The sequence below is a fragment of the Numenius arquata genome, chromosome 10 (assembly GCF_964106895.1).
Source record: "Numenius arquata chromosome 10, bNumArq3.hap1.1, whole genome shotgun sequence".
NCBI lineage: Eukaryota > Metazoa > Chordata > Aves > Charadriiformes > Scolopacidae > Numenius > Numenius arquata.
Genome location: NC_133585.1, coordinates 19463461 through 19487470, shown reverse-complemented (window position 1 = coordinate 19487470; position 24010 = coordinate 19463461). Strand labels below are relative to the sequence as shown.

General features: G+C 44.2%; 1 protein-coding gene across 2 annotated transcripts in view; it reads right to left on the bottom strand.

The window, feature by feature from the left end:
• Positions 1-23773, bottom strand: part of MCU (mitochondrial calcium uniporter) — a 101921-nt gene extending 78148 nt beyond the window's left edge. Inside the window, exon 1 of one of the 2 annotated variants that reach the window (XM_074154686.1) lies at positions 23576-23773. In XM_074154686.1, the coding sequence (XP_074010787.1) occupies positions 23576-23707 (132 nt within the window). In that variant the 5' untranslated portion in view covers positions 23708-23773. The remainder of the gene's footprint in view (positions 1-23575) is intronic. The other variant, XM_074154685.1, reaches the window with a different exon arrangement.
• Positions 23774-24010: the final 237 nt, after the last annotated feature.

Genomic DNA, 24010 nt, shown 5'->3' with positions numbered 1-24010 from the left:
AATTATTTTTCAGCCAGTCATCCCAAGAAACAGGAGTGATCCAACGTAGTCAAAACCCTATCGGGCTTCCAAATATGTGGTGCAATTTTTCAAGTCATTCTAAAAGTGCATTAACAGTTTGCACCTTTAATGAAACTTTAAGACTAGCACACAGAGAATAAAGATTTTCTTTTTGCCTTTTGCATCTTATGTAAAAAGCCTCAGAAGTTCACTGCCACGAACAGACACTGAAACTTGAATCAATGACGATAGTCAACACCTCTTAACATCCCTCTAAGAATGGAAACCTTTACTACCCAAGACTTTCAGTTTTTACTTTCATGCTGGTAGACAAAAGCGTGAAGATCAAAATAGTAAGATACTGAAGAGATGAACAAAAAGATACCAACAGAGATCAAGTAATGTGGCGGGGGTGGAAAGGAAGTGGTGGAGAACCTCATTAGTCAGGCGAGAGTTTAATTAAAGTGTGGAAAGAACAGTACTGCCAAATTCCAAAATGAAATCGTTTTTGAACTAGAAGTATACAGCCCCAGAACACTGGCAGTGCAAGACAAAATTTAAGACGAAAAATTTAAAATTAAAGAGATTTAAGAGAAAATTTAAAATTGAAGATTTAGTGCAGTGGCATTACAATAAGAGACAGGAAAGCAAGCGCAGAGCTGTACACTGGGATTTATTTTAAGTCATAAGTCTACGTGTAAGCCGGGTAATATTGGGGCAACACTACTACTGTCCTCATCGACCTGAGAGAGGGCAGAGAATTCACTCTCAGCTTGTTTAAAGACCACATCAGACAGGGGGAACGGCTGGTGCTCTAAGGGCAAAGCGTCTCAGGTGGTCAGACGAACGGGCAAGCAAGCAGCTCAGGAGGTTCAAATCGAAATGTGGTTATAACCACACGTTGTGTTGCTTTAAGGAAAGCACAACTGCTTCCCTCTGCCTGCAGGTTATTTGCCTCACGAGACCACAGCTGGAACAGCACAGCCCAGTTGCGCACACCCACCGTACAACAGAGAAGCCTGAAACCAGAGAGAGCCAAGGAGAAGGTCCACCAGATGGTCAGGGGTCTATAGCGTTGGATATATAAGAGGCTATAGCAGAGGAACACGTAAAAGAGAGGCTGCTCAGCTTGGAGAAGAGACTGCTACGCAGTCCAGCAAGTTTCCCACTACCTAAAGAAGAACTGTGAGATGGAGCCTAGGGGATTGCATTGCCGAATCTCAAAACACAAATTGTTTTAACAGAGTTCTCAAAAAAAAAAAAAAAAAAAAAGAGTTGGAAAATTACCACAAGAGCTGTGCAGTACCAGAAAAAGGCAGCTCTGAAAAATCTACATAGATTTTTCAACCAGACGAGGCCTTAAGCAACCTGATGTAGCCATGCTCCCAGTAGGTTAAAGTTGCCAGCCTGCAGAGTTGGCAGCTACCTAATCATTTTAGGTTTACTGCTCATTAACATTCATAGGGAAAACTTGCAAAATTTGACCCTTCTTCCACCTTGAACACTGACAAAGCCATGATAAGTATCATTTAAAATATCTTCACTTCAAGATGATCAAATTCTCCATTCTAAAAGCTCCTTATGTAAAAAAAAAAACAAACCAATAAGTTTGTACTGAGTCACCTACACGTTGCAAGCAAAATCACCACCCACCCATGAACAATACTTTTTACCTAGCAGGTATGATTACTTAATCATTTCTTTGCTTATCAGAAAATTAGCCCCATCTGAAGGTCCTAACTGGATGTAGTTTCAGTTAAGAAGTTGCCTACGGCAACTTTTAAAAATCCCAATACCACCCCCACGGATACCTGGATTTATCCCAATGCCTTTTAAACTTTTAATCATCTGCTTGTACATTTTACTTCAGTTTTCATTCCCTCTAACATTCAAATGGTCACACCGCTACAAAAATCTCCTAACACCCTTCAAATGCTGTGTCCCATGCTCAACAGCCAGCCAGCTCGGCAGAAAAAGAAGGACACCCAATTTCAGGAGCCCATTTTGAAGAGGGAATACCTCCATTCCTAAGTTAAAGCACCCGAGAAGCACCATGAACACCTGCAGCGAGCCATCAACGCTACCATTAACTCAATCCCAATGGGTCACTCACGCAATTCTTAAACCTGGACTTTTTGTTGGCATTAGTCCGAAACTTGCAAGAAACCACACACAGGGATGTCTTCTCAAGAATTTAATTTTACCAATCAGTGCTCAAACAGGCAACACTGCTCCTAGTTCTAACAAAAGGCAAGATTCCTCACCAGTTCTTCTTCGGATGATTACATCTGTATGTAAATCCATTTACTCTTTCTAAACAAAATTAATGTTCAGTATAAGGTAAGCTCGTGGAAGATCTAGATTTTTAGCTTTCTACTAATACTTATTCCTGCAGAAGCAGCATTCCTTTGTATTTCTGGTTATGCCTGGATGGTATAGACTTTCTTAAGGCCCCATACAGACTGGCATGATCTTGTTCCCTTCAGAAAAAACAAGGGACATAAAACTTCAGATTTAGTTGACTTGAATTTTATTGTGAGAAAAGCAATTTTAAGTTTTTGATAAAGACTTACCCAAACCCCTTGCTGGCAACGTTTGTTTAGATTTCTGTCTCTAGGGAAAGCCAGATAATCACGCCTACACAATTTTGTTGAAGAGGTGACTGCAGAATTTTTAATATTGACCTGTTAGCTTGAAAACCAGAAATAAAATTGATTTTGTAAACAAGAGGGAGGAATTTATATTTTTAGATCAGATACTGAGTGTTTTGGAACAAGAATACTAAACAACGTGTGTTTACCTGTTTATCAAGGGAAGACTTTGTGCTTCTGGAAGAGCTATAGATGATCCTGCCTACTACACATGCAAGAAACATCCATCAAATGCAAGGAAGAAAGAAGGGAAAGGGGCAAAATTCTTCCTCACACAATCTTTCCATACGCACAGGCTCACTTGGACAGACTCTTTAGCCAAAGTTACTACATATACGCTAGAAAAAGCCATTATAGATGAGCAACAGAATCAGAGCATTCACCCAGTTGGTAAATAAGAATTAAAATGTGACCACCGTGGTCGTTAAGTCACAGACCAACCGCCTCTGTGGGAAGAGACACAGCTTCAGCCAAGACAAGCCCCAGTAGAAGAAAACCCAAACTTTGTTAGCCACGTAGTACAGTATACATATATTCATTTAAACTCCTTGTCTTTTCACTAGAAAGTACAACTCCCAAGATGAATTACAAGAGAAGGCATCGGCTTCTACTCAAAACTTCACCCAGAGCCAACTCCTCCATGGGCAGAAGCATTAGGAAGCAGCCCTACAGCCCACCCTGTGCAGAGGGCACAGCTAGGGATTTATAGCATGTACCCAGAGAGCCGTCTGTCTGCCTTCTCACATTCAACATATACCCTTAACAGTCAGCTTTCCTTTATTAAAAGCTGGATATAATTCTGGTTGACCCTAGCAGATAGGACGCACGTCCTGATTTTGGCATTTTAATTACTTTTTTTTTAACATCATACTCAGCACACTATTATAGAATCTAATTAGCAGATAGCAATTTGTGTAGCATTACGTTTATTTATTTTATCCAACCACTTGCATGCTTGAAAAAGCTACTCTTTGTACCCTGCCACTATAAAAGGCTTATTCTGATATAATTACACACATAACCACCAAGACACCACGTGTTGGTTGTGAAGATTTCAAATGTTTTCTCCTGAATTAGAGATTTTTTCATTAAGTTTTTACTAAAGTATAATCAAGGATAAGAGACGCTGAAAATCACTACGCCATCGTTTTCGAGGCTCTTATGTAGACCCTTTGGGGTCTAGGGAAAGGCTGGAAGAGAAAATAAGGCTTACGAGGCAGAAACATTATTTCCCCCAGGCAAGTGTCCTGGTGGTAAATGGTACATTCTTTCTCTACAAAGAATTTCTTACTTCCCCCAGCTGCTGAGCATTCATAACACCCCGAGCACTGGCCTAACACATAAAGATTAGAGGACTCACAGTGGCAGATAATTACAACACAGCACATTAAGTAACTTAGAAGGCTAATTCAAGCAGAAGCCCAAAGCCCTCGAGGCAGAAGTAATACACGTTACTCACAGCACGCTCCATACTGAGGAAGGGGAAAGCCGACGCGGCTCCAAGCATGAAGATGGTGCTCCTGCAGCCTTTCTGCTCAACCCATGGCCAACGTCATCCCCCAGACTCATCACGGGAACCAGTGCCCCTTCCACAGCTGCTCCTCATTGCCTACACAGCAGTTCCTCATGCACCTAACGGGCACGCTAAGCCCCTCCAACCCCCAAAGGGGGAAGAGATGCCCTTTGGCCCAGGTGGGACTCGTCCCTCCAAACACACAGAGGTCAAGCTGCCCTTCTCCACCCAGCTGGTTTTGCTCTGAACAAAGAGCAAAGCTGCTAGAGGGACAGAAAAATCCCCCCCTTCAGAGAGAAAGGCAAGGCACGACAGAAGGGAGGGATTGAACTGTGTTCCCCCTCGTTACTTGTATTTATTTTTTAAAACAAACTTCCTTAATATATTAGCAAAATTCTTACTTGGTTTAATGTCCAACCTAACAGCGTGTGGATTTTTGCCACAAAACATTGAAACTTAGTAAGAAAAGGTTTAGCAGACGTTGCACGGAGAAAATACCCAGTTAAATGCTGCGACGGTAGAAGATGAATACAAGTTTGGAATCAATATAAACTCCCTTCCTTGTAGGAGCTGGAAAAGAGGGATAGCTTCCCCATCCGGTAAGCAGTTACGCCCTTCAAGCCCCCTGCTCTTTTTTGAAGCGTACCCGAATCGCACACTTTCTACAGCAGCAACCGCCCTGGCGTAACCGCGTTGCACACAAATCAAGCTCCAACCCTCCTGCTGCCACAGCCACACGTACAGACAACGGTACTTCACAAAGTAACACCGTAAAGGTACTTCCTAAAGCACAACGATGTTAATAGGATGTTTGAATAGGTGATTGTTTTTATTACCACGCTGCAGAAGTAGACATGTCATCAGTTCAAGGGAAATCAACTGCTGATACAGTCTCTGAAAAAAAAAAAAAGTCATATATTATGTACTATACATCTACATCTAGTAAACGTCGTGCTAATTACATTTGTTTCATTTAGTGGTATTAAATAACGATCCATTTCTGCTTAACTCTGGCAAGCCAGGAGAACTGCACGTAGAAACCCCATACCAAAGCAGTCTGGTGTTGGTCTCTTTGCATCCCTCACCAACACCAGCCTGATTTATGATAAACTTCCTTCCTTCCAGCTCACGCTTGCGACAGGAACAACTCTGCAATCTCAAAGGCCGTTTTAAAATCGGAACAAATAGCCAGTTTAACATCATAGGTCAAATATCCTTCAAGAGGTCCAAGAAGCATGCCATTGACTTCAGTAATGACTCAAAGGTCACCATTCGAAGGGCAGAGATTCTTAGAAACTAAATATTTACTGCCAGAAAACCTGAGAGAATCCCCACAGCTGCCTTAGCCTTCTCTGAAAAGCTCTTTTGCATCCAGAGAAGGAAAGATTCATAACGGTAAATCGTGTACCCACACAGGAACTGCAGAAATTGCTTCCTTGGAGGCCTCTCTGCCGGTGGCAACTACTGAGGCAGCATGAAATGAGTTCCACCAACCTCTCCTAGGTGACCCTGCAGCTCCTGCCTCTTAACCCACGCTTGCTCGTCCTTAAAACCTGGAGAGCAGCCAGTTGGTCATCCATCCTGCACGCTTTTACTGACAAGAGGAATATGCAAACACCAGCTTCGGCTAATGACAAGCAGATATTAATGCCTTCACATCTCTAAATGGAGATCAGAGCCGTCCTCCAACCCAAACATTAACTTTTCCCGCAGCGAACAGACACAAATCAGAGTGTGCTGCAACTGTAACCACAAAATTGGTGAGGTTGTGTACAGTCCAACTGTTCCAGCTTCATGAGTCCTTCGCCAAAAAATGCTTTCAAAGAAACTGAGAAGGCAAAAAAAAAAATCACGATGGCCCTAAAACTCCGAAACGCACATTTTCCACTTGTTTGACTGCGGAATCAGCAAAATGTACAGAAACTTCCACCTAAACTTCCCGCTGTACACGTAGGCATGGGGCATTCCATCTCCTCTGAATCTAATAAACAACAAGAAAGGCAGAAATATTTGATGCTGAACCTCTGCTCAGCTCACTGCAAGCCATTTGTTAGCAGCACTGATGGGGTGTTCGTTTAAATCCGCATCACAGCGCTCTGCCAGGTGACTGTTTTACTGACAGTAATTCCGTGTTATTTTTCTAAACTGGGATAATCTTGACATAAATACAGTAAGGCGTTTGAAAGTTTCTGTCTTCAACTTTGCACTCTAAAAATCAGTTTCAAGAAATTCTGAATAAAAACCGCCGCCAGAAGTTTTAGGCTCCCCCAAAAACCTCCCAGTTAGCACTCTAACAATCAGAGTGGAACAATTCTTTCCTAAAATTATCATCTGAACAGGAAGAGTGAACCAACAATGCTCTAAAACATAGTTGTTTGGGGGTTGGGATTCTTTTGTTATTTCACATGCATTCTTTTACAGCTTTTTGCTAATTTTTAATCAAAAATTAATTTGTAGGAATGTAATACTGGTAGTAACCAGCACAAAAAGACAGACTATGGCTCGTGCTGGATTAAGTGGACGTTTTACACTACTGTATACTCTGCTTGGATTTGTCTGCTTTTTAGACACTATACTTGGTAAAAGGCAGAAGAAAAGGGAGAGGACAGGGAGAAGTGCAAAAGTAAGACATATTTATCATCGGAGGCTCTGGAGCTTCAAGTCAGCACATTATATAAAATTAATCTTGCCAGCTCCTGGTACTTAGCTTTTTCAGCAAGGAAGGCATTAGTCACAGTCAGTAGCTCTAGAGACAGGCACAGCACCACAGAACCACCAGAACAGGCACTAGGAAGAAAGAAGGACTGATGTACAAGGTGAGATTGTACCTCGTTAGATGTGCACCCGTTTGAAGATACAACACAGGTGTCGTATCAGGTGGAGGGCACACCGGAAACAGCAGCAGCAAGGGTACCTCCAACATCATGGGGGCTGGAAGGAGCTCTCAGCCATCACCAAGAAACGGTGTTCTGTCAACTAAATAGGTCACAGGGAGCATTGAGGGGCCCGTTTCAGAGATCCAAAGGCAATTTTCACTTAAGTAGCAGCTTAAAAGGAAAAAAAAAAAAAAAAACACACACCCACCCATGTGCAATAGTTCATTTTGTTCCACAGGATCCAGGGAGACTCCTTGTCTCATGACAGATGAAGCAAGGACTGCTACTCCGAAGGGATGAGGTCCTGTACCCCGAAGAAAGCACTGCACACTAGATTATAACTACAAATCCTAATGCTAACATTCGTACAGTCCACACTGCAACGTAATGGCGATAAAACCTCTTGCCCTACTATCAGTATTTATAGCTGAGGAACTCGGGATGTTTTCTGTGCAACTGATAACAAATTAATAACAAAAGAAGCAAGCAGCTTTCAGTAGGAAAGTAAAGCTTCACATTGCTTTGTCACATGTTTTATTCAACTTTACTGTTCTAAATTCTACCAGAGTATTACCTAAAAGCTGTTCTATAAAGCAAATATTTTTATGAACATCGGCTAAAGCTGGCAAAAATAGCAGATCGTTTGCTCTGTCATTCCAGTCACTGGAAGGCATCACGAAGCCATACCTTCCCGTCACCTCTCTTCAGGACACAAGGGTTAATATACTATGTTCAACCTTTGAGCTTCATAGCTCAACCCTAATAACCGTGTAGAGGGAAAGATAATTAATGGCTGATCAGAGCTGTGGGTAGAAAAGAACCAAGTGTCTAGTCAGAGACTGGTTATTTTTCTCCTATCAGATTATTTACCTGCAAAAGCCAGGTCACAATTAAGCCTGCAAACAGCAATTACAACTGTTAAAAAAGACGTTTCACATTGAGTCACGTGTAGGGTTGTGCTCCTTCAGGACTTTTTTAAAACAGTGCAACTAATAGCCCCCTAATAACTTGGTAGTCTTATTCTCACAGCAAGGATGAGGAAAAAAAAAAAACCCCTATTGCTAGATAAAAGCCTTAGCTCAAGAAAAAAGAAAGACCAAGTGGTGGGCAAGAACAGCATCTTTGCATCAAAGTTACCAGAATATAAATCAGGAATATAAAAAAAGTCACTGAAGTGCTTTGATGTGCCATCAAATTCCTGTACTTATAATAATAATAATAACGATAGATGGCAAAGTGGAATATGAAGTGATGACAATAGTTCAACTGCATCCTATTCTTCATCTACCTTTGCTTCCCCCCCATAATTTTTGATTTTCTGCCTGGAGCTCTCCTTCTCCTCTAGCCTGGAAAACAACTAGCTTCCCAGTGAGATTTATTTATACAGATCAGCAAGTTATCAAGTTGACTTTCAATATCGCTTAACTTGAACTTCATTAACTGATTTCAAAAAGATGAAGTTATTATGCTTACAATGTCCTTTCAACCTGTAATATTTTTCAGTCCTGCAATGAATTACATAGATATTTTTCATGGCGAGAGCTGGAAGGATTTTACATTCAATATACAATAAATCAAAATTTTTCTACCAAGAAGTTGCACAGATTTCCACGGCTTATCTCATGTTTATGTACCAGCTCTTCATGCATTTCAAACAGCCTACAAGTAGAAGTTGAGGGACTCCAAAATACCATTGCAGCAGGAGAGAAGATAGAGTAACAACAACAAAAACAAAAAAAAAAAAAACACACAAACCTTCTTTTCTTCTTTTTTGACTTGTTATGTTTCTTCAGACAACAGACAAGCTAGAGACAATCTGTTCATTCCTACAACCTTCAGGCTGGAAAGCTTGCAGAGACTGCTAATGAGGGTGGGAAAAGCCTCATAACTCAGCGATTATCATGACTAACAATTAATATTAAGGTAAAAATTCATCCCAGTGCAGAGATAAAGCCGGAGCCGGAGAGCTGAAGTCGTAAATACAACTCATAAAATGCAAGTGTGCTAATCACTTCAGATTAAATAAGTTTCATGCATATTATTTCCAGTGCTGGCAAACCAAGCCGGTCACTAACAGGTAAGCATAACTGTCTCCAAATGAACTGTATTGGAGAGTGCTTTTTCCAAGGCAAATTGAGGACAAAATAACTCGTGTAGATGTGTTTTTAATTACTTCTTGCTTACAAACAGAGAAAAAGGGAAATACTAGAATTAAATTAGCCTAACCTGAAAACAAGATTCATGAGATACCAGTTAGTACTATGAAAACTGAAAATGTCTTGAACTTGGAAAGTATGACAATAAAAGATTGAAAGCTGTATTTTTTTATTTTGGAAAGCTGTATTTATTTATTTTACTTTGTTTTCTTTAGAAAAGCTTGAAGGAGCCAGAGTAACAGAGCTGGAGCGCATTAAAAAATATTATTAGACAACAAGCGGAGGGTTTTTTTATGTGTTCAGTGGAAAAGGAGGTAAGGGCTTACTTTACTTTTTAGCCAAGGCAACTCAGTAATGATAGACAAATAAAGAAATGCATCCCTAGTGAGGCACATGTTTCCCATCAGCTTCTGCAGACACCCATACACTAGGGTCTCCATGTACTCTAGGGTAGCACTCTCAGAGCGCTACGATGGCAATTCAGCTTGCTTCACGTGTCTGCAAGCCACATATTTCCACGTTCCCAAGTGTTGGTGAGTCAGAATCCTACCCGAAGCGTCATCAGCTCTAACTTGTGGCTGGGAAAAATCACATCCTGAAGGAGACAAACAGCGCTCTGTGCTGCCATCAAACTCATATACTACTCCTATATTGGGGTACACAGTGAACACGAAGATATACCTATTATTCGCTCATCACATGGCGAAGCAGATTCCATCTAGTGTAGAAATCCACACAAATTATGTAAATACTGCCTTGAAAAGTACCGTGGTGCTTCGACACTGTAATTCCAAGAACGAACAGCCCTCTGTGGTGCACTCTATTATATAAAATGTCAGCCTAATCATAGCAATTTGGCTTTACGAGTGTCGCCAAATCCCTTAAATGAAAGTAAAAACGTGGATAAAAGTATTTAGGATGAATCAATTACCCACCTGCCTCTCTTCGAAGGACAAACTGAGAAATTCATTACGTCTAACTGACCGCAACGATAAACAATTCCTTAGGAGAAACCAGTATTTGTTTTAAATCCTGAAAGCAACACTGTTCTATGCTTAGGTGTTCTTGTCTAATCCTCTCCTCTCCACTGATACTGGAGTAATTTAGGAGACAGCCAGCTCCTAACCTTGAGGAGTAAGACTCCATAAAACCGGAGTCTGATTATTTTTCAGCCCAGGACAAAATTTAAAAAAAAAAAAAAAAAGCCTGAATCTCTCATCTGAGCCACCGTTTTTACTTCCATGCTAGTCCAAAGTAGGTCATGAAAACAGCATCTCCACCAAACTCGTTGCCCTAGATCCAAAGCCCTCAGCGCCCTGGTCAAACTGGAGCTGCGTGTTCCCAGTGTGCTCGGGACAGGAGAGAGAAGGATGTCCTGCAACAGACACACCATGTGTATCATTGACTGCAAAAGGAAAAAAGCATGATGCTATAATTACAGAAAGAAAAGGATCCGCTATGTAGAGAAAAACTGAATGGCGTACAGAAACAGTCAGCAGAAACAACCCACCTTTGAAGAAAGATAAAAAACAACATCTGTTCACAATGCTATTTACAAAACAATTTCACAAGTGCCTGTGTGGTATTAATGCTTTTCTCAAGGTCCTTTCTTACAGCATCCTTGCCAACTCAGACGGCCGTATCCGTATTGTCTCATATCCTGGCCTACTCAATCTAGCTAAATAATACAGAGGAGTACTTTGTGAAACTGTTTGTTTAAAATTACTCTCTTGAGCATTAAATGCCAAAAGGAAATATGGAAATGGTGACTCCCACACAGAGGAGCGACTAGCTGATTCAAAATTGTTTTATTTTTAATGAGTGTGTGTGCAAATCCGAGTCATGTTCTTTATCTATTCATAAAATTATTCTTAAAATGAAATTAATCTTAGACACCATCACTCTATCCAGCTTTGTGGTCAGAGAAATCCGTGGCTTTTTGGCTTCAAACCAAAGCTCTGTTTTGGACTATCAGCTTCTTGTTACTTAGCAATGACTTCTATCACCCCACCAAGAAACGAGGAAGAGACGTTTCAACACACGTTACTGTTTCTCCCTTCAACACCACTTTTACCAGGTATCAAAAAACCCCTAAAAAAGTCCACAAAAAAACCCCAAAACCAAACAGGTCCGCAGTGAGACTGACTGGAAATGTTTCAAAATCTCTCTCCTTTCAGACCCCCGCCTCATCCATCTGACCAGTAAATCCTGTGAATAATATGGCATTGTAACATGCTTTAGAAGAGCGCGAGAAGTTCTAGTAACAACCCTTTTAAATGATGAAAAAAGCTCTACTGAAGAAAAAGCTTTTCAGAAAACAGTTGCTGGCTCAAAGCAGAAAAGTTAGCTCTGATGAACCAACCTGATAGCTTGCAGCAGGCAGGCTGCAAGTAAGCTTTGGAGTCCCCAGCGCAAAGACATGGAGCTGTTGGAATGGGTCCAGCGGAGGGCCACAAAGATGATCAGAGGGATGGAGCACCTCTGCTAAGAAGACAGGCTGAGAGAGTTGGGGTTGTTCAGCCTGGAGAAGAGAAGGCTCTGGAGAGACTTTAGAGCCCCTTCCAGTCCCTAAAGGGGCCACAGAAAAGATGGGACACACACTTTTTACAAGGGCATGCAGTGATAGGACATGGGGTAATGGCTTCAAACTTCAATGGCTCAAAAGGGGAGATTTAGATTAGATACCAGAAAGAAATTCTTGACTGTGAAAGTGGTGAGACACCAGCTCAGGTTGCCCAGAGAAGCTGTGGCTGCCCCATCCCTGGAGGGGTTCAAAGTTGGATGGGGCTTTAAGCAACCTGGTCTAGTGGGAGGTGTTCCTGCCCACGGCAGGGGGTTGGAACTCATTGATCTTTAAGGTCCCTTCCAACCCAAACCATTCTACGATTCCATGATTCAATCTCATGCAATGTTGCAGCTAAAATGAAGTCTGGATATTCACATAACGCTTACTCCTACTGCCTTCACTTGCCTGGAAATGATCTCAAGCACCATGCCCTCTGCTTCCTCAGTCCTTCTGCGCAATGCATGGCACTGACCATAGCTTGAAGGAAAGCCAAAGAGCACTCCATCATAAGTTTTGTACTTTATGAACTGCCTGGAAGAGTGGCTTATCTGGAACTTCCAAGAGGAAAGGAAAATTCTTTAATATATTCTTTTAATTCAGAGGGCAGTATTTGGAACTTGTTTCACTGCTAGCAATATACATTGCTCATAACACAACTCTTAAGATAGAGGCTAGATTTGGTTCTCTTGAATCCCTTACACCCAAGTCCAAGCGAAGAATCCTACGCTCCTCTTAAATACAATATCCCCAAACACAGAGGAAAACATACAGCGCTGTACTAGTGTAATTATCAAATCTACTAAATATTTAGACAATGGAATTCCTGCTATCACTGCCTTAGAAACAAGTCCCTTGATAACGGGAATAGCCTTGCAGCAAACACCAGTCTCCCTTGGGAGCTCTTTATGCAGCAGATCGCAAACACGCCAGGCTCCATCGTCCGATGAAATGTTCAACTCCCCCTTTCCCCTCTGCAGGAAGCCAAGAGGATTTCCCAAGTCACATGATAAATTAGAGCATTTTCATTCCAAAAAAGGAACTGCATTTTTTTCCCCCTGGGAAATCTCTGCACTTTTTCAGTTGACTGTTATTTCAGGGAGAAATTACTTTCTCTGCCAGCCTTCCCTCCCATCTATCCCACACAAAAGAGTCTCTGCCACGTTTCGGACAGGTTCCCAATTCATTTAAATTACTTTAAAAAGGTTACTGCTGCACTGCATATTGACTATGTCCGAGTTTTGTCTGGAAATAGAAAACACGAATGGGGCATGGTATATCAAATTGTTCTCAGGGGTGAGCATTACGTATATAATGACAATACAGTAATCATACAGGAAAAGTTTTATATGAAAACCATCACCCAGATCCCAGCTATTGTTTTCTAACATGCAACTTGAAAAACTCCTGCATCACTCTTGTGCCATCTTGGACAGCCCATTTTCTCTTAAGACCTTCATTTGTCAGAATAGTATTTAAAATTGTCATTTTTGGAGTGACTTTGCCAGGCGGAAAACTCACTACCACTTAAATCCAAACATCTAAGAAAAATGACATGGGTAAATTACAAAGATGTAAATTACGAAGATTTTTAAAAAATGGTTTAAGTGGAGAGCGTAACTCAATTTCCTTTTACAACAATCTGTCATGACTAGTTTCTTTAGTTTCAAGACATACTTTAAGAGTCCAATATTCTGATTAAATTTCACAACCTGCATTCTGGCTGATGAATTTGCTGTTCATTCTACAGATTTCAGCTGCAAGTCAAAAAGAACGCAGCATCATTAGGAGTCATTTTTGGCAAAACAAAATGAGGGCTTAAGACAATTAATCACTGTGCCTTAACGAGGTCGTCTACGGTACACCAGTCGAATGAGAGGTAGGCACACAGATTAAGGAAGCCACGTAGAAGAGAAGAGCAGATGACACGGAATAAACAGTCATGGTTCAGCAGATCCCGCCAATTCACTTCTCAGCTGACAGTGAGCAAGCCCATATGTCAAGGGAGTACCTCCTGCTCATCGGAAGCTATACCTTTTACAAATCATTGACAAAGCCATGAATTTACAAGGACCATATGTCGGGTTCTAACGGAACGGTTCCTAAAGTTGCTCTTCCAGCCGTTCCCAAAACATACAAATCTCAAACGTAGAAACGAGGTGTCTCCATTGCTACATTTAGGGAACACATTTTTCCTTTGCAGCTCCAAGGTATGGTAATAACCGACATGAGCTCATCCAAATCAACTCACTACTAAAAGAAGGCAAGCTTTGCCTAGCTCAGTGCTTTTCAAGCTTAATATGATGATGCAGAACAGAGAAAACATGGAGCAACTTTAGGCTCTTTTCCAGCAACTGACCTAGAAAATTGGGGGATGAGCTGGAAACTCCCGGCACAATCTGGAAGGAAAGGATGCTGTTTGCCAGCTGCCGACCCTGCCGTCTCTTCATTCATGAACCACTTACTGAGCTTCCCCACCTGAAATTGCATGCACATTGATCCAAGAAATCCAGTTATTTTGCAGTTTTTGGTATTTTCCAACCCGTGTACGTCAACTAATTAAAGGTAAATCCACTAGCAAAGGTGTCCTGACCTAACTCCACATGTGGATGCTCTCCCTCACCCCATTTCTACAACCTCACACCACTTTGAGTCTATTTAAGTTTCAAATAACAGAAAGAGCAGCAAGCTACTTACGCATCTTGGGACCTGTGTGACAAAAGCAATCGAAATTGTTACCATAGCATTATTCCAAAATCCTCTCAAAACAGCAATACATTCCACAAAGCTTTTCTTAAACCCTATAAAACTTCTTAGGCTATGACCTCAGAGTGCATTATTTTATTCCCACCAGGCTGCCGGACAGAACGCAAGACTGACAATCATCCAGAGGGTATTTTATGGTGGTCATCCCCTGGTAGATCCTTCCTAAGTTATCTACCCAAGTGAAATCTGATTTTTAATTATTCCAATAAGCAGTTTCAGAGATTTGACAGTTTCTTCGTTGCATGGCAATCCTTTCCTCCTGGGGAAGTCAACAGAAGTAAATCGCTGAAACAAGTTTGTTGGCCGTGGTTTTTTTTCCTCTCCCGCTTATGCAAGTTGTTCTACATTTCCTAATTCCTTAAGAGCTGCCAAGAATGCAGAAAAAGACAACGGACATGCTTCGTATTCTACATGAGACATAAATGATACCCCACAGGCTTGCCCTACTGGAAAATAATTCCACGTCACATTCAAGTGCTGCACATTTTCATCTTCATTAAAATGACATCTCATTTTGATGACCAATTGAGACCTTAATAACAGGAAGAAAACCCTTTGCCAAAACTTTAATAGTAAAGGGACAAGTAATTTCCTTTTCTTCATTAAATACTCAAGGACAAAACAGTCCTTAAAGCCAGATCACTCTAGTTCGCCCTCAAAAAGCAAGTACTGAAATACGATCAACAGCACATCAGCAGTATCACAGGTGGTCTCTCAGCCAGAGAGCACTTCAGAGATTAGAAGCCTTCCCCCATGGTGAGCAGAGAGCACATGGTTTCGTCTAGCAAAATGGTCAAGGACTCTTCCTCATCCCACACAGGGCTACCAGAGGCCACGGGAGCAGAAAGCAGCAGGTGGAATCCCAGGAAGAGTGACCATCCGCTGACACTACAATAAATAAGGAAATAAAAACAAACAAACAAACAAAAAATAATAAAAGGACACAAAAATCTGAAACCATTTCTACATTCCCATGGACCTACAAATGGGAGAATAACTTAAATTACAGATTTGTGTCATCTGTATGCCGTTTTATAGAATGGCAAGCAAGTGACTCATAGCACAAATCTGAAATGAAATCATAAAAGTTACGTTTCGCCCTCAAGACTGGGTGGAACCTAGTCGCATGAAGTTTCATCTTTAAAATTACTCTAAAAACAGCTTTAGAAAATGAAAAAAAAACCTCTCGGGGTTTTTTTTTCTCCTTTTTTCTTTTTCAGGCTTGACTCTGGTAAGGAGAACCAGACCCATCCTGTCTGAGGGCAGCTGAGAAATACTCCCCATAGGAAAAGAGATCTGTCCTGAAATTTTTGTATTAACGACTGGATCAATTTTACCATGACTGTAAATTCCTTTCTCATCACAGACTCTACATACAAAGTCTTGATTATTCCCACAGGCTGAGTTATAAATAAAAGAAAATGGAGTATCATCCAATAATTGCCAAAAAAAAAAAAATAAAAAATCCAAATTCTACTCCTTTCTGTACAGCACTCCTCTTTCACGTAAAGAGAGCCCTGGAAGGGTGTTCTCCAGACGCTTCCAAATAAAGCTTTTTTCCTATTCACTGAATGAATAGGCACATCAAAAGCTACAAAATGCCTTTTTTTTTTTTTTTTTAAATCCTTAGTTCAGCCTCACTTCAAAACCTATATCACTCTGTAAGAATGAATATGACCAAGAGAACGTTTCAGCCACTTTCATACACCAAAAAATTACTTGCTGGTCAACCCCCTCTAAATTTTTGTTTGTGAAAAAAAAAAAAATTAAAAAATCACAACACAATCTAACAACAAAAAAAGGTAAAAAGCACCAAATTTTCAACTTAGTACCGGTATTCCATTGCTCTGTAATTAGCTAAGGACAGACTCCCTCCTCTCATTTGAAGTCAAAACATCGAAAAAATTTTCTTTCCTTCTGAACCTTTCAAAACAGCGTTGAGCCGTAGCCTTCCCTCCGGCAGTGAATCCGGGATGCGGTGGCAGACCTTGCTTTGCCTTGCATTTTAATCAATTTAGGCAGCACTGGAGCGGGCAAGCGGTGACAACAGTTACAGAAATTGTGATGTTTTTGCCAGCCTCTGCCAGGGTGAGGCAAGCGAGGAGTTGGTGGGACAGCAAGCATGTGCACATGGGAAGGAAGAGAGGGAAAAAGCAGGAGAAAAGGGAGGTTTGGTGGACAGACCCACCTTTACAGTCAAATCAACACTTCCTAGGGCTTCCTGAACATTATAAATATTCTGCTGGGTTTGTATTTATTTATATTGAAGTTCAAGCCACATCCCACCTTCTAAAGGGACACCAGACACATCTCCTCCTGGTATGCAGCACGCGTGTCACTGCGTCTAAGGATGAGGGATGTCCCAGCATGGAAAACGTTTGAGGCTGGGGTAGGCAACAACTGCAGCCACAGATCTGGCGAGAATAATGGTTTTATGACCCTTCAAACGACTGGAAAGCCACCAGTTCTTTAGCTTTTTAATCATTCATTTGGAAATTACAGTTAGCAGTATGCAAGGTCAGGAAAACAGAAGTTCCGTTAATTAAAGCAGCCTGCCAGTTTCCATCCTCAGCAAAAATACAGAAACCACACCAAAATATTCTTTCAAAGTCTCACCATCCTGGCAGCCAGTCGTCTCCCCCTACATGAGTTTTGTGAGCCTCAAGTTTCACCTGTTAAATAAATTTCTTTTGAGAGATGGGCAACAGTAGGGCAATAAACTGCTGCTTGTGACAGGGAGGAACGATGGTTCCAGGGGCCACCAGGGAAATTATCACCAAGATCCTGAGCAACAGCTTCTCTGGAAGTGGATGCTGCAACAGTTTTAGCCATAACGTGGGGAGAAAAAGTAAATTATCACTGAATACACATTGTATCTATGCCAAGTAAAGGACAGCTTCAGCATGATGTCCGCTCCATCTCCCTCCTCAAGGGTTCTCACATCCCAGGACAGCTTTCCTTGGCACAGAGTCCTCTCATCTTTGTGGGATACGCTCTCCACCGCATCCTTAATACAGGGCAACCTGCACCAGAATCCTACCCCCACCTGGAGGGCTGATCGACACAAGCAATCCTGGTCCTCATCTGGAGCAGAGATAAAAACCGCAGGTTGCCCTTGAAACTTCAAATTTGACTGCAGTCCAATTACACTGAGTTTCTCCTTTTGAGGCTTAGAAGTTGTCACTAGGAGTCATCATTCTACCCGGAATTGCTAGGATTAACTACCATACGAACACCATGGAATCATAGAATCGTCTAGGTTGGAAGAGACCCTTGGGATCATCAAGTCCAACCATCTACCCTACTCTACAAAGTTCTTCCCTATATCATATCCCCCAACACCACATCTAAAGGACTCTTAAACACATCCAGGGATGGTGACTCAACCACCTCCCTGGGCAGCCTGTTCCAATGCCCGACCACTCTTTCTGTGAAAAATTCTTTCCTAATGTTCAGTCTAAACCTACCCTGTTGGAGCTTGAAGCCGTTCCCTCTCGTTCTGTCATTAATTACCTGTGCGAAGAGACCAGCACCAATCTCTCTACAGTGTCCTTTCAAGTAGTTGTAGAGGGTGATGAGGTCTCCCCTCAGCCTCCTCTTCCTCAAACTAAACAGTCCCGGCTCCCTCAGTCGTTCTTCGTACGATTTATTCTCCAGGCCCTTCACCAGCTTCGTTGCCCTCCTCTGTACCCGCTCCAGCACCTCCATATCTCTCTTGTATTGAGGTGCCCAAAACTGGACACAATACTCCAGGTGTGGCCTCACCAGTGCTGAGTACGGGGGCACAATCACCTCCCTACTCCTGCTGGTCACACTATTTCTAATACAAGCCAGGATGCCGTTGGCTTTCTTGGCCACCTGGGCACACTGCCGGCTCATATTCAGCTGCTTGTCAATTAGAACCCCCAGGTCTCTTTCTTCCAGGCAGAAGAGGGCTTCCAGGGCTTCACATACAGCCGAGCTCGTGATTTTCTACGGGTATTTTTTTCCAGATCGGAACCAGAAGATTACATCCCAATCCAACATAACTCAACCACTGGCACTAAGAAACGCAGTAACAAGAGACTCTAATCTTTGTCGGAAGCAAGACGCAAAGATTAGGCATTCAACACCCAAAAGCAAAGCGTTTTATTTAAGTCCTTTGTCTGCCACCGTATATTCCAAACACATTTATGGCTTACTTCTTTGGGAAGTGTTTCCACAAAGGACTGCTCCCCTGGTCCACCGCATCTCAGCGGTGTGGAGCTCTCGCCCTTGGCGGGTCACCCTCAACCCCCGCAGCACCCAGAACAAGGAGGAGTCAAAGAAGGGGCTCCCCTTTCTCCATAAGGAAGTTTCCTCTGAGGAACATCCACTTTAATTCTCTCTCCACATTCCTCCGAGGGCAAGCTAACAGGAAAATAGCAGCAATTTTTGTATTAAGTCCTAGAAATTACTGCAAGACAAAGGCTTTAATTAATAGGTAGTACCATGATTTACGGCTGCCAGGCTTCCCACCAGTTGATAACCTATCAAACACTGCTAGACAGAGAACTACCACCTCATCACTCCCCAAGGGCTCCATTCCCATCCCACTCCCATTGCTTAACAAGTCAGAGCACAGGGTTGCGCTTCCGTACCCCTACGGCACACCTCGAAACAGCCCAACTTTTTGCTGACCACCACCAGCCAGGCTTCTCCCCACCACTCTTGCTGCTTCTCCATCCTTTGCAAATCCTTGCTTGAAACTAGCAGGTAGAAAAAGAAACCAGAGACACGATACTTTCATTCCACCTCATCTTGCTTGCCGGTACTGACTTTTGCCATTCCTGGTCTTCTCATCAGCAGAAGTTACCTTGGCCTGATTAAACGAACTGCCTCTCTCGCCTCTCATCTTCACATGTGACCTCCCAGCAACGCATGTTGCCCCCACCCATTTAAACCAAACGCCACTACTATTGATGTTTCACACTCACCTCCAAAGCTGTAGCCATCCCCCCCACTCCCCTTGACCTTACAGCCCCTCCAGCCTGATCCTGCAGTTCCTCCACCACAAAGAACAAGAGGGAATGGCTTCAAGCTCCAGCAGGGTAGGTTTAGACTGAACATTAGGAAAGAATTTTTCACAGAAAGAGTGGTCGGGCATTGGAACAGGCTGCCCAAGGAGGGGGTTGAGTCACCATCCCTGGATGTGTTTAAGAGTCCTTTAGATGTGGTGTTGGGGGATATGATATAGGGAAGAACTTTGTAGTGTAGGGTAGATGGTTGGACTTGATGATCCCAAGGGTCTCTTCCAACCTGGATGATTCTATGATTGATGCTCGCTGACTCTCTTCCTCCTCTTCCACAAGGCTTCTTCCACTCTCACATATGTTTAAGTGAGACTGGGAGAGCAGAAGGAGATGCAACCTCAGCTACTTCTGCTGTTAAGTCCATTTATTCAGTGCTGTCGTATTCTCCCAACGCAACACACCCTCCAGCCCCACTTTTTACACAGTTATGCCAACTGGCTCTCTCCTTGCCTTTCACAGCCCTCCTGTGAAGGCCACCATCGCCACTTTCAGAGAGGAAATTCACAAGTACCGGTAAACCCTTCCTCCTACCTGCTGCTTCCTATCCCAAGAGCAGTAAGTAAAATTCTCATTCAGATTTTCTGCATCCTCCTCCCGAGATCTCTCACAGCCTGTGAAGGACAGAATGTGAAGACTCGCTGGGTCCTCCATAACTGCACTTCTATCTGCTGATCCCACTGAGCCTTCCCAACTCTCTCGGCATTCAAAACTCTTAAGCAAGCTGTGAAAGCTTCATTCAAGCCCTGCAACTCCCAATCTTACCATATTCCCATCTGAACCTTCATAAACCAAGTTATTTATTCAAAAGTTCAGACCTCCTTGCCCACTCTACTGTTTGATGTTATCAAAACCTCAGTCTTTGCCCACCTGGAGGGGTTTGTTTGTTTTAACGTACTGCCCTCACAGTAGTCTGTTGGTCCATGCTCTTCCAGCATATTTTATATTCCTTTTGAAAGAACTCATCCATAAGTCCATTTAGCATTTCTGCCCTCTTTCAAGAAAGCCCATTTAATTTATCACCTCTGCTGGAAATCAGCCATCCTGAGAAGTAACAGAGTAGAATTTATTGTACTAAAAACAATACTGTACAGACATACCCAATATAACCACTCTATTAATTACACCTACATTACACAGACTCTTTCTATTTTCTCATATCATCTATCGACTCAGGGAGCTTATACAGTCCAGACCTATCACCGAGCAGGATCAATTCTTCATCATCATCTTCAAATTCATAACTGATTGATGCGAGTCTAACTTGTCCTAAACACCTCCAATAATGATGATCGAACAGTTTTCCTGGGAAATATTTCAGCATTTCACTACTCTTACTGTCAGTAAAAAGATTCCTAGAACCTAACCGAATCCTTCTTTCTCACACCGAAAGCCCAGTAATTCTTCTCCTACACAACACAGATTTTCTGTTTTTCTGCTTCCTCTTTGCAGCAACCTCCTTTCAGTTTTCTCTTTATTATGAAGAGCTCCGGTTCCTGTAATTTCTCCTCGGAGATCACTTATTCTAGGATTCGGCAGCTCTCGGGTCTCTACTCTCTCCCACCAGTCCACATAGTTTCTCAAGTGCAGCGTGATGGAAAGGATAACTCATCTTTTTTTCTGTGAGGAGATAAATAGGCACATTACAGATCCTGTCAAAAGGAACAGTTAGGATACTGGGTACCAACCTGCTCACAGCAATCAACACCTACCGAACTACTGAACTGACTTGTGTACAATCTCCCTATCAAAAAAAAAAAAGAAAAAAAGAGGAAAAGCCCCCAAAAATTAATCACTGCAATGCCACAAATGGCGAACAGCCAAGCTGCCAAAAATCAAACTGTAGAGCCCAACCAGTACTAAAGGCAGAACAACTTTCTAATCGTCAGCCCAAGGGACACAAGCAAAATCCTCCTCCTTCCCCGAGCACCTGAAGGGGAAGGCTTTGACAGTATGATTTTAGCACACACCCCCCTTAAGCCACGTCAACTCAGCTAGGACCACGGCAGCAGCAAAGCATCAGGACGTTTCTGAACGGTTGTTTTTAATCTTCTTGCACTGCTACACTCAGCCTGACTAGCGGAATCAAGCGAGAATCTGGGTCTCTTCAACTAATCGCAGAATCATAGAATGCTATGGGGTTAGAAGGGACCTCTGGAGATCATCTAGTCCAACCCCCTGCCAAAGCAGGTCCACCCACAGCAGGTTGCACAGGAACGTGTCCAGGCGGGTTTGGAATGTCTCCAGAGAAGGAGACTCCACCACCTCTCTGGGCAGCCTCTTCCAGGGCTCTGCCACCCTCACAGGAAAGAAGTTCCTCCTCGTGTTTAGGTAGAACTTCTTATGTTCAGGTTTGTGCCCGTTTCCTCTTGTCCTGTCCCTGGGCACCACTGAAAAAAGACCGGCCCCAGGTCAACACAAATTTAGATAAATAACTTATTATTTTCTGGGCCGGGCTACTAAAAGAGACAACTCAATCGATAGTTAGGAAAGCTGAAAAGGCTGTTCCACACCCGACCAGAACCCAGGGTACCAGTAGCCTGGCTCGTCAGGCTGGTTATCGACGAAGTCTGAAGCCGAGGCTGCAGAAGTCACGCTCCGCATGTGTGTGACTGACCGACCGCTCTGCAAATAGGGGACTGATGCAACCCAGACACTCGATACCCACAGAACCCCCGCCACCCCCTCGCTGTGAAAACAGACCAAGGCCGTCAGGGGAACCAACGGCACCCCAAAAGGTAACCACACAGCACAAACTCTTAGCCGCTCTTTAAACACGCACCCGGGGGGACCCAGCCTTCTACCTGCCCTTCCCAAAGGAGCCCACAGCCCTGCTCCATCACCTCATTAATACAGGATTTCGACAGCTTCGGGTCGTTTCGCAATTAGCGGCTTCAGCCAAACGAGCAGCGAGCGACAGGTGCACACCTCCGGCGGCAGCTTTTTTTTTTTTTATAGGCAGCAATAAAACAGACTGTGGCAAAAACTAGAAGAATATCCCACGGTTACATACTGTTCCCTTAGTTTAGAAAGGGATAAAAAAAAATAAATAAAATAAATAAAACTCCCGGTATTTTTAGCAATAAAAAAAAAAAATCTCTCGAGCTCCAAGACGCAACCTGCCGCCTTTATAGGGTTTTTTTTCTGCCCTAAAGACACATAGTAAGCAAGGGGTGCGCTGCCAGGCTGCTTTTTCCGGCAAAGCATGCTGCTTATGCGGGGGCAAGTGAACAAAAATTGGGGTTTTTTTTTATTGTGTCCCCCACCACCACCACCACCACCACCTCTCCTCCCAAAAAAGCCGCACCAACCTGGATGACACCGCCCGGGAGCGGTTTTCGGGGACACCCCCACCCCCCGACACCCCTCCCCGAGCGCCTCTGCCCCGGCTGACCTTGAAGGGAGGGGGGGGGGAAGCGGCAAAAAAAAAGAAGAAGAAAATGATAAAATACATTTTTTTTTTTTTTTCCTTTTTTAAAGAGGCGAAGATCCGCTGGGCGCTGGCGCTCGGCCCCTCCTCTCCGTGCCCGGTGTCCGATGCTCTCCCCACCGCCGCCCTCCCACCCCGGCCCCCTGTCCCCCGTTTCCCCCCAGTCCCTGTGTGTCCGTCCGTTACCGCCCCCCCCCACGAAGCCTGTCGCGGCCCAGGGCGCCACCTGGCGGCCGACCCCCGCCGGGACCCGACCCCCGCCCCGGCAGCCCCGGCCCCAGTACGGGCGGGCTGCGCCCCGCTCTCCGGAGGGAGAACGCGCGGGCAGGGCGGGCTCGCCCGTTACCGGAACGGCGGGAGGGCCCGGGGAGGGGTGGGGGGGAGTGTATGTGCGGGGGGGAAGGGCTGCCTCGCCGCCCAAGAGGGGCCGGGGAGGGGCTCGGCTGCCGCCGGCCGCCCCGCTCAAGTTCCGCTAAGAATAACGCCCAGCTGCCGGGGGCGGCCGCCGCTTCACGGGGCGGGAGCTGGGCCCGCCGCCCGCCTGAAGGGCACACGGCCGCCGCCTCACTCACCGTCCGGTGTCGCTGCTGCTGCTGCTGTTGGCGGCGCCGCCCCAGCGCCGGGAAGCAACCGGCTGCCGTCAGGGCGGCGGGTTGGCGGCGGCAGAGGAGGAGCGGCAGCGATCTGCCCGCCGTGGCCGCCATCGCGCCGCTGGAGCCGCCTCACGCTGCTGCGGCGGCAGCGGCGGCGATCGCTGCTGCCGCCCGTCCGTTGGAGGGTGGGGGGGGGGGTGGGGGGGGGGAGGGAAGAGCGGCGGGGCGGGGCCGGCCGGCGGCGGCGACCAATCGGAGCTCTGCCTTCGTCGGCACTGGGCTTGTCAAGTCAAGCCGGGGTAGCCAATCGGCGCCGAGCGGATGGCCTGTGCGAAGAGGCGATTGGCCGCTGCGTTCCCTCCCCTGGCGGCGGTGGGCGGGGCGGCGCTCGGGCTGGAGGGCATGGAACTCCTC